At 40.5% G+C, this 11,498-nt stretch overlaps 1 protein-coding gene across 3 annotated transcripts in view; it reads left to right on the forward strand.

The window, feature by feature from the left end:
* LOC132142886 (adhesion G protein-coupled receptor L1-like) overlaps nt 1-8,598 on the forward strand; it is a 38,544-nt gene extending 29,946 nt beyond the window's left edge. The window contains exons 15-25 of one of the 3 annotated variants that reach the window (XM_059553075.1): nt 513-686; nt 765-974; nt 1,054-1,274; nt 1,360-1,426; nt 2,030-2,121; nt 3,222-3,390; nt 3,471-3,617; nt 3,759-3,855; nt 5,638-5,760; nt 5,890-5,907; nt 6,512-8,598. In XM_059553075.1, coding sequence (XP_059409058.1) covers nt 513-686; nt 765-974; nt 1,054-1,274; nt 1,360-1,426; nt 2,030-2,121; nt 3,222-3,390; nt 3,471-3,617; nt 3,759-3,855; nt 5,638-5,760; nt 5,890-5,907; nt 6,512-7,344 — 2,151 coding nt within the window. In that variant the 3' untranslated portion in view covers nt 7,345-8,598. The remainder of the gene's footprint in view (nt 1-512; nt 687-764; nt 975-1,053; nt 1,275-1,359; nt 1,427-2,029; nt 2,122-3,221; nt 3,391-3,470; nt 3,618-3,758; nt 3,856-5,637; nt 5,761-5,889; nt 5,908-6,511) is intronic. The other 2 variants (XM_059553076.1, XM_059553077.1) reach the window with 2 other exon arrangements.
* Nucleotides 8,599-11,498: the final 2,900 nt, after the last annotated feature.

The following is an 11,498-nucleotide window of genomic DNA, read 5'->3' on the forward strand; positions in this document are numbered from 1 at the left end:
TACTGTATATACTATATATATATATATATATATATATATATATATATATATTTATTATTATTATTATTTTATTATATTTTACTACCAAACCCAAATTGTAGTGTACATTAGAAAAAGCAAGTTTATTTATATATCGCAAAAGTAATTTTAAAAAGTGTTTAATTATTTTTAATGTTTTAAGAAGAAAATATAAACTGCAATCAATTTAAAGAAACCACACCCAACAAAAGAAATAAAACCTGGAAGTAATGAGAGAGATTTAGGCCTTTAAAAAAATGAAAAACGAAGATTAAATATGACACAAAAATAATTATATTGTAATATTTAATATACGCAATTTATCTTTTCACAGTACTAATGTGGCATCAAATTAAATGAGTGTCATTGATCATGTGACTCAAATATTCTGTCTGGAGAACGTGATCATCCGCTTTAGTTTCTGAAGCTCCAGTGCTGCTGAACACACACCAAACACATTCTCATTATCCTGGGTCTCTGTGTTGGTGTGTCAGCTGCAGAATCACTTCGATCCCAACTGTTCGTTCTGGAATTACTCGGAGCGCTCGATGACGGGTCAGTGGTCATCACAGGGCTGCAGACGTCTGCACAGCAACAACACACACACCACCTGCGCCTGCTCGCACCTCACCAACTTCGCCGTGCTCATGACCCACCAGCAGCCCGCCGTGAGTCTCACACACAGGTTTAACCCTTCACACGCCGCACGCGTCCGTCGTTCACGCTCTGTGGCTCTCTGGTTCCAGTATCCCGGCGGCGTTCAGGGTCTGATCCTGTTCGTCATCACGTGGGTGGGGATGGTGATCTCTCTGGTGTGTCTGGCTCTGTGTATCTCCACCTTCTGCTGCCTGCGAGGCCTTCAGAGCGACCGCACCACCATCCACAAGAACCTGTGCCTCACGCTCTTCATCTCACAGCTCCTCTTCCTCGTCGGCATGGACAAGACACACTATACCGTGAGTCCACGAGGACCAGACCACACCAGATCACATCAGAGTAAACCAGACCACATCGTGTGTGTGTGTGTGTGTGTAGGTGGTGTGTCCGGTTCTGGCCGGTCTGCTGCACTTCTTCCTGCTGTCCGTGTTCTGCTGGCTCTGCATGGAGACGGTGCAGCTGTATGTGCTGCTGGTGGAGGTGTTTGAAAGCGAGACGTCTCGTCGTAAGTACTACTACCTCTCTGCGTACGGCTTCCCCTCGCTGGTGGTGGCCATATCCACGGCCATCGACTACAGGAGCTACGGAGGACCCAGAGTGTGAGTGTGTCTCCATCCGCACGAGTCTGGACAGACATCAGTGTGTTTGTGTGTGTGTGTGATTTCTCTCTCTTGTGTTGTGTAGTTGCTGGCTGAGGCTGGATAACTACTTCATCTGGACGTTTATTGGCCCCGCCTCCTTCATTATCCTGGTCAGAGTCACTTTAATGCACTGGTTCAGACATCAATGCATCAACTGCAAATACATCACATTTCTCTTAGTTCCTCCCTCTCTCGTTCTGTGTGTAATTAAGTTGTTTAAAATTCATATTTTAAATGTATTCTTATACACTTATATATGTATATAAATATACTTATATTTATTTCTTGAGTTTAAGTTATTATAAAGTTTAATTTCAATATGGTAAATGCATTTTCCTTTTATTTGACCGGACTGACAAACTTTAGGACTTATTTACACATTTATGCACATTACATTTTTTTTATAATATTTAGATAATAATAACTAATAATAATGTTTTATTTTTATATTATTTAAAGTCCATACAAGCAGAACACACTTTGAGTACTGTAGCGTATCCCAGAATGCAATGTGCTCAACTATTTCCAACATGAATGACTCATTATTTGAACAGACTGACAAATCACTTGACAGGTTTACACATAATTGGATTCAAATGCAGAATAACTTTATTTATAAGAGGATACACGGAGGCCGCTTGCTGGAATGAGTGTCTTCTGAGTGTTTTCTGCTCTCTTGAGACCCCTTCTGACCTTTGACCTCTGGTGTGCAGCTGAACCTGGCAGTGTTGGTCATCACCATCCACCGGATGCTGCGACACTCCACCGTTCTGAAGCCAGACTCCAGCCGGTTTGACAACATCAAGTAAGAATGCAGGGCTCACACTCAGCTCCTTGGCTACAGCTCCTAATATTTACTGGAAATCTGTTTCTGTGAGCGCTCCGTCTAGACCAGCGGTTTACTTCACTTCAGATCACTGCGGCGTCTTCACACACAGTTTAAACTATGCCGAGCGGGGGGGCATGGGACTGCAGCTGAAAACCGCTGCTCTAGACTATAGGCCCAGACATGAAGGATGTGTCTTGTTTTCCTTCTGTCTGAGACTCCATTAGAGTCAAGTCTCCCACATTTACAGTTAACTGACCAAAAATAAAAAACTGTAAAATAAAATGAAATTAACATTTTTTAAGATATCTATTAAGAGAAATGTTTATTTCATGTACTCAATCTGACCAAAAAAACAGCAAAGTTATTTTATTTATTTATTTATTTATTTATCATTTATTTTATTTTACAAAATCGTTTTTTTTTTTTTTTATTATTTAACTGCAGTGGACACTTTTTCTATACAAGTCTTATTCCTATACCATCTTTGTGTTTAATAATATTTAGAATTAGTTTTTGTTTTTATATTTGATATTTGTTTTTATATTCTTCACTTTCATCTTAGTTAAAGTTTTGGTCATTTTGTTGTATTTTTTTTTTTTTTTTTGCATTTAGTTTTTGTTTTAAAAAAAATGCATGTTACATTTTTCTCATGAATTTTTATTTCCATTGTGGCTGTAGTAATTTCAATTTTATAGGAAGTTTTAGTTTTTTAATGAATTTAAATTTAGTTTTTATATATTTGTACCTGTTTCTGTTTTAGTTGTAGTAATTTAATTTAATAGGCTTTTTTCATTTGTTTATTTTTGGTTTAATAGGCTTTTTTTTAAATATCTCTGTTTAGTTTTTATTAATTTTATTAATCAAACTTTTTGAGTTTTAGTTGTAGTAATTTCATGAAAATGTAGAAAATTTGACTTTTGCAACTAACTAAAAAAACAAAAACATTTATTCTGTTTTGTTCTGTTAGCATTAAATGTATTCAGAGTGTGTGTGTGTGTGTGTGTGTGTGTGTGTGTGTGTGTGTGTGTGTGCATGCATGCATGTGTGTGTGTGTGTGTGTGTGTGTGTGTGTTGAGGTGCTGGACGCTCAGCTCTGTCACGCTGCTGTTGCTGGTGTCTCTGACGTGGATCTTCGGCCTCCTGTTCATGAACGACAGCAGCGTGGTGATGGCGTACCTCTTCACCTCCTTCAACGCTCTGCACGGCATGTTCATCTTCCTCCTGCACTGTGCGCTGCAGAAGAAGGTGTGTGGCTGTTTGTGTGTTTCCTCACACGTGTTTGTCCTCCTGACCTGCTTTCACATGCAGCACTGTGTGTTCAACAGGTGCAGAAAGAGTACAGCAAATGCTTGCGTCAGTCGTCCTGCTGTGGCCACGCCTCCTCCACTGGTTCCCTCAAGAGCTCCGCCCACAGAGGCAACAATCGCTACTATGGCGGCAGCCAATCACGGCATGCGCCTGCACAAAGACAGGTAATGCACACGCGTGTGTCTGTCCCATATAACAGCCTTACAGGAATGTGCTTGTGGTTTAAATCTCAGCCGTGTGTGTGTGTGTGTGTGTGTGTGTGTGTGTGTGTGTGTGTGTGTGTGTGTGTGTGTGTGTGTGTTCAGAGCCGTATCAGGAGGATGTGGAACGACACTGTTCGCCGGCAGACAGAATCATCCTTCATGGCAGCTGACATCAACAACACACCCACACTCACCCGAGGTGAAACACAGACACACACACACACACACACACACATCCAAAGTGAAACGTCTCTGTTAGTCATCATTACATCTTAATTTCTTCTAATTTAGTTATGCAGAAATATCTACATTGTCCTTTTGTCAAAAATTTAAATATTACTAATTAAAGAAATTTAATTTTTTTATTATTTTAAAAAAAAATTGAAATAAATGTAAACTTTTTTTGGTGTGTTATACATAAATAATAGATTAGTTTAAGAAATGTATAATACACAGAAAAATATTTTTATTTTAAATAAAAATTTATATTTAGAATCTTAATTAATAAATACATATTTTACTATTTAAAAGATAAAAAATAATTTTATAGTAGTTTTTTTAGTAATACATTTTTTTATATTAATATGGATACATTTTATTTTATTTTATTTGAAAATGTATTTTAAAACTCTAATATATTTAATAAATAATAACTCTAAGACGTATTAGTAATCAAAAAGTATATAAAATATGAATGAAAACGTAATCCTCTATCAAGATACATTGTTACTCTCATTTAATTTTACAGTTTTTGCCCCTTGCTTGAACACTATAGACCCATGCTTAGACTAAAGTAACACAACTTGAAGCTTTTGTTACCATACCTCAAACACATGTACCCATACCCTGCTTTGCACTCTAGTTGCAATTCTGCAACACACTTCCTCCTTTATGCAACACACTTGGTCCTGCATACTACACTCTATTTCATACAGAAGACACTTCGTTCAAAAATGAAATCTCAGAGTGCCGTTTGGAAAACACATGTATCCAAAATACTATACACATCGGGTAACTGCTACCACTCAAATACACAACTGAAGGAACTTACTTGCAAAACTGAACACCAATCAGCCAGCTACAAAAAGCCCTTAGTTTAGCCATTTCAAGAACTTTGCAGGCATGGATGGAGGGAGAGCAAGAGGAAGAGGAGGAAGGGGAAGAGGAGGAGGAGGAGGTCGAAGAGGCCATGCACGGACCCCTATTTCTGATGATATAAGAGCAACTTTGGTGGACCATGTCATCAACCATGGCCTGACTGTGAGGGAAGCTGGGCAGAGAGTCACCCACATGCCCGCATGTCTCTTCTGCAGGCAGTGGAACAGACCTGTGACGAAATTCAGGTGACAGCAATCCATGGATGCTTGCGACATGCAAGGGGATATTTTCCCCTGTGCCTAGCGGGAGAAGACATTGCTTGCGATGTTGATGAGGCCAACAGACGGCGGGATCCATGAGCCCACGAATGCACAATGTGCAATATTGAGTAGGCCTATTTGCTTTTTTGGTTGTTTGAAAATGTGCCTCCTGAAAACATGCCTTCTGAATAAACCGTGAAAATCAAAGACTGCAATGTTTTATATAAAGTAGACTAGTGTGTTCCCCCTGATCTAAAAGTGTATGCATATGATGCAAGTATGTGTCCATTTGTCATCAGAGTTACATTTTGTCAAAGGAATGTTAGTTTTTGATATTAGAGTTTCAATTTGACACAGATGTGAATGGTATATCTCCCAGTGTTGTGACATGTTTACTTGTGTGCAGAGTTTTGGCACAATGAGCGAAGTTTTGCAAAATATGTTCAAGCAACGGGCAAAAACTGTAAAATGTAACCTTTTTTTGCCACAGAATACACAGTTAGAATTTTTTTCCCGAAAAATTCATAGCCAAAGGGCATTATTTTGGGAGAGCAACCCATATCAACTCACACAGCTGTAATGTATCCCTGCACCTCTGTAAGGATCGTGCTGTTTCTCCTCAGGCACTATGGGTAATCACCTCCTAGCCAATCCAATGCTACAGACCCGCTCTGGCTCCTCCCCTTACAACACCCTATTGGCTGAAACATTCAACCCCCCCTCACCAGCAGTTTTCAACGCCACTGGTCAGTGTGTGTGTGATGAAGAGCACTGTTTTGTGTGTTTTCTCTAAATGTTTGTATCTGTACTCACTGCGTTTCTCTTCTCTTCTGTCTTGCTCTCTCTGTTCTGTCTCTTGTTAAACTGATCTACAGGCACGTTCAGAAACTCAAGTATGGACACGTTCACACTTTCTGTCTGTCTGTGTTTCTTTCATTTCCATGCTGCTCCTTCATCTTCACCTCCCTGATGTGTCAATTCAGTTATTCAAATCAAGCATGACAAAAAACATTGACAAATGCTAGGGACTCATTTCCCCAGTATCACATTTACATGTCAATGACTGGATCAGGCATCAGATTTTTCAGTGTTTTAGATTTCCGTTTCTACAGAGCTGGATTATTAACTTGAATAAAAGAGAGAACTGGGCTCATAAAATAACATTAGCAGAACTGGGTGACTATGTCCAATGTTGGGTTTGGAATGACACACGGGTTCATTCCAGTTTACTGTGTGCAAACTGACGAGAGGCATGACAGTTGGCGTTATTGAGGAAAGAGTGAATGTTCATGTTCACCACATGCATGGGAGAACGTTAACGCCAAAAGTATCACTGTATGCACACATTCATGCATATGCATCAGAATCAATTACATGTCAATACAATATAAACATTTCCAGATGGATCTGAATTAAACTTTTTGCCGTTCAAACTACAGGCAATAATTCAGAAAATCAGACTTTTTTTAATCGAGCATTTCTCTCTTTGTCCTTTAGAGGGCACTCTGTCGCGCAGCCGTGAGACGTGTGGGCTGGAGGGAGTTCGGCTCAATGGAAATTACAACAACAGCTACTCTTTACACGGAGGGAGTTCGGATCTACTGGGGGGCGTTCCTGTGGGATCCGGGGGCGTGTCTGGAGAAGTCAGCCCCGCCCTTTTGACACCTAGAGGTGTGGAGCCTGCTGGCGGTTTGAGGAGGGATCTATCTGATGCGGCGGTGTTGGAGAAGATGATCATATCCGAGCTCGTCCAGAGCAACCTGCGGCCTTCCACAGATCGCTATGGTAATGGACCGAACTCCACGATGCACCGGCAGGATTACACAACGTCGACGAGTCACCGAGAACCTCCACAACGGCCCTTGCCCCGCCCACCTCCGCCACCCCCGCAGGATGAGGAGGAGCTGCTGTACAAAGCGCTGGAAAAGCCACACCTTCCGGACAAACCCCGCCTACCTGATAAACCCCTCCTGCCGGATAAGCCTCGCTTCCTGGAGCACGCCCAGTCTGTGTTCTACCAGAGCGAGGAGGACTCGGAGAGCTTCTCGGCGGAAATCACGGATGCCGTGGGCGGGACCAGACTGGACTCCGCCTCCCTGTATGCACGGGACCGTGATTCGTCCTATCCCGACAGTAGTCCTGAGGCGCTGGGGGCGGAGCAACACCCCACCCTCCCACAAGATGAGCTGTACTTCAGCGCAGGATGCCAAGCGCACATCTCAGCCTTTTACCAGCCTCCGCCTCGCAGGACCAATGACGAGGCTCAGCTGGGACTCCAGCCCTCACAGGGGGAAGGAGACGGACAGATGCAACTGGTGACGAGTCTGTGACTAGGGCGCTGGTGACCAGGACACGTAGATCTGGAGGGGGACAATGAAGGTGGACGTCTTCAACATCGCCATCATCATTAATATTAGCATCTGGGCGAATCTTTAGAAATCATGGTTCTGGTTTTGTAGGTCACCCAAAAACTCTGAAGAAAGAGTTCTGAGTTCACTTGATCTTGTAGTGAAGTGTGAGCCAGACGTGTTTCCAGGAGATTCACGCATTAGTATGAAGCCATACTTTCAGATAATGAAAACCATTATCATGTTTCTTGAGATCTCGCAGAAAGAGCAGTGTGTTGTAAGGCTTGGGAGAAGCCCGGTCTAATAATGATGATGATAACAATGTTGGGTTCCTCCTCCATGTCTCTGTTTCCTGGTCACCCGCACACTCACCCTGCTCATCTCACTGCCATCCAAGCACATCTGTCTGTCCTTTGTAAGATTAAATCTTCTTTTCGGGTAGTTTTTCCTCCATTTGTCCATTCTCCATATCTTCCCTGCCAAGAAAATCTGTTTAAACCATCCTTGGGTAGATATCTGGTCTCCTGACCTGGCCAAACTATTTTTTGGTAGGAGACCATCTGAAAACCACCTTAGGCTGGCTTAAGCTGGTTTATCAGTGGGATTTCTTTTATTCAGGGTGGTGTGGTTTATGAATGTCAGACCTTTATAAGAATGTGATAACACTTAAACCAGAGACCACAGCTCCTACACATGCCAAAAAAATAAAAAAATAAAAATCACACACTCTTGCGGAGCAGTTACTGTCAGGATCACCGTGCATAAGGCTAAGAGTCATGGGTTCAACATGTCAAGCAAATCAACCAGACTGTTGTTTTTGAGCAGTGAGGTGGATAACTAACTCTTGCGCCACCTGTCTGGATGCCAACCAATCATCAGCTTTGGTGTTCAAGACACTGACCAATCATGTTGTTGGGCTTTGAGAACGTTGACTCAATCCTCCGCCCCCTTCCTGTATTTAAGTAGGTTGATCAAGGATGTGACATTTAGCGACGGCATCTCGCAAATTCTTGTAAATACATACTAAGAGACGCAACGTCTCAGAACATACTTCTCTTTCACTTATGAGTTTATGGTTGAAAAAAGTCTTTAAAAATATGTAGATGAACTGATGACACTCTCCTCTTCTGGCCTTTTTCTCACTCTGTCTCTTTCGGACTTTCTCGCTCTCTCAGCGTGTTTCATGTAAAAAGATAAGAAATGTTTTTTAATCAAAATAAAACAGACAAAAGCAAACTGTTAAGACTTTTTCTCAGCTAATTTGTCATTCTAGATCTCCGATGAGCACTGTGTTTACCAGGAGGTCAAGGCTCAGCTGGTAAACAGGTAGAGAGCATCTCAAGCATCTAGATGAAACACAGCTTCCTGTGAGCATTATAAATTATTTTGCAGCCCTTCTAATATTTGGCTGCTAAGGTAGTGTTAATAATTGTCTTAAGAAAATTATATTTAAAAAAACAATGTGATTCAGCCTTATTGGCCCTAGAACAACATCACTAGTAACCAGATTTTAGGTTTATAGAGTTACACTGAGCAATATATGTGTGTGTGTGTGTGTGTGTGTGTGTGTGTGTGTGTGTGTGTGTGTGTGTGGATTTGCAAATTTTATGACCTAAGGTGTGAATTGTTTAAATACAACTGGAAATCGAACCAAATTTGTTGTGACTTCTGTTTATAAAGTTTTAAGGTCTCCCTGGGATTTTTCTGCCAAAATAAATGTTTTAAAATTGAAAGATAGAAAGTTAAGACCATAAACATTAGTACTCAAAGTCAAAGTCAAAGTATCTTTATTTGTCTCCCCAAGGAGAAATTCTTTTGGATATAGGGAAATTGCTACAAAAATGTTTTTCAACAAAGACAAAAACAGATACAGGTTTAAAATGGTTAAAAGACAAAAAAGTCATTAAAGGCTACTCAAAGAGCTGTGCAAATTGCAAATCACCATTTTCCAAAGTCTGCCTTGTGCAAAGGTAATATCATATCATGGCCATACATAACATTCCATCACAGATATACAGTACAAAAAATAAATAAAACATTAAGGCTACTCAAAGAGCTGTGCAAATTGCAAATCACCATTACTAAAAACAGCTTGTGGAGAAAGTAATATCATGTCATGTCTATACATAACATATAATCACAGATATACAGTACATTAATAAATTCATGATCACCCATTCATCGCTTGTCATTTATAAGCTTAATTGAGAGAGGAACAAATGAGCGCTTATACCTATTGTATTTACACCGAGGAACCCTATACCTCAATCCTGAGTTCAAAAGCTCAAACTCTGAAAACAACACATGAGAGTTATCAGATGTAATAGTCTTAGCCTGTCTAATTGTTGTCTGGTCAAAAAGCTCCTGCGGGTTGAGGGGTGCGGGAGTACCCATAATTTTGCCTGTCATCTTGACCAGATTAAAAATCTGAGTTTTTGATTTAACTGTCAAATTTCCAAACCAGCTGGTGATACCATACCGAAGAATGGACTCTATTGCTCTATAGAAGATTAACCTAATATTTTTACTGACCCCAAACACTCTAAGTCTGCGCAAAAAATAGAGGCGCTGATGGATTCTGGCGCAGACATTTGTAACATGTGTGCGCCAACTCAGGTCATTATCAATAAACACTCCTAGATATTTAAAGGATGTCACCTGCCTGATGTCATGACCATGAATGGCCACAGGGCTCTGATCTCCAACTGATTTGGGGTCTACCAACATTTCCACAGTTTTACTTGTGTTGATATGAAGTTGGTGTAAATCACACCAATTGACAAACTTGTCCACAGCAAATTGGTGAATGTTTGGGTTGCTTTCTTTAGTAAGCAAACTGAGAAGGACAGTATCATCTGAGAATTTTATTATATATTGGTTTGGCTCAGAGCTGATACAATCATTGGTGTACAGTGTAAACAGGAGAGGAGAACTGACACACCCTTGGGGGGCGCCAGTGCTACACATCACTGTATCAGACAGAGAGGAATTAAACTTCACCTGCTGTGGCCTGTTCGACAAAAAGGAGTGATACCATCTGATTAAAAAAGGATTTACTTTTAACTGAGCTAATTTCCTAAGGATGATATCTGGCTGGATTGAGTTAAAGGCAGAGCTAAAATCAACAAAAGGCAGTCTAGCATATGCAACAGGACTTTCAAGGTGCTTCAAAGTCAGGTGCATTATTGTTGATATAGCATCACTTGTGCTACGTTTTTTTGTATAAGCGAATTGGTATTTATCTAAGTTTTTTTCCACATCTGTGTGGAGTTTCTCTATCATTAGCCTCTCTAAAGATTTAAAAACATTGGAAGTAATGGCCACTGGCCGATAGTCATTATTCTCCTGGGGGCATGCTTTTTTGGGTACTGGAATAATGATAGATTTTTTCCAGAGTTTTGGTACTGTGCATGTATCTATAGAAAGTTGAAATAATCTATGCCAGGCTGGTGACAGTTCTTCTGCAAAAGTTTTTTAAAGAAAAGCAGACAGGTTGTCCGGGCCTGTTGCTTTAGTTGTTTGTATATTTTTAAACACCTTAATAACAGTGTGTGGTTCAATTACAATTCTATCCAAATCAACATTACAAATTCCTTGTACTGCTGCCGGGCTGCTCTCATTAGCAAATAAGGTCTTTTTGAGCAGCTCGGACTTCTGCTTTGTTCCCAGATCTGAAAGCTAATTTCTTCCTATTAATACAATCCCTAATATCTTTTGTGATATAGGGTTTGTTATTAGGATACCGTTTAACCGTTTTCTGAGGTATGACAGAGTCGATACAGAAAGAAATATAGGCTGTAATTGATTCCGTAGCACTGTCAATATCTGCATCCTTAAAAAAGATATTCCAGTCTATGCAGAGAAAGCATCCCTTCATCTCCTCCTTTTTATCACTAGACCATACTTTCACAGACTGGATTTGCGGTTTGCTGGACTTAAAAACTGAGCGATATGTGGGTAGCAGCTGGATAACATTATGATCAGAGTTATTCAGGGGGGGTCTGGCTCTGGCTGTGTAAGCGTCCTTGATGTTGCCATAGCATTTATCAAGTATATTGTTGTTTCTAGTGTTACATTCAACATATTGATGAAATCCGGGTAAAGTTTTATCCAAGCTGCAATGATTAAAATCGCCA

This window comes from Carassius carassius, chromosome 6 (assembly GCF_963082965.1).
Source record: "Carassius carassius chromosome 6, fCarCar2.1, whole genome shotgun sequence".
In the NCBI taxonomy this organism is placed as follows: domain Eukaryota; kingdom Metazoa; phylum Chordata; class Actinopteri; order Cypriniformes; family Cyprinidae; genus Carassius; species Carassius carassius.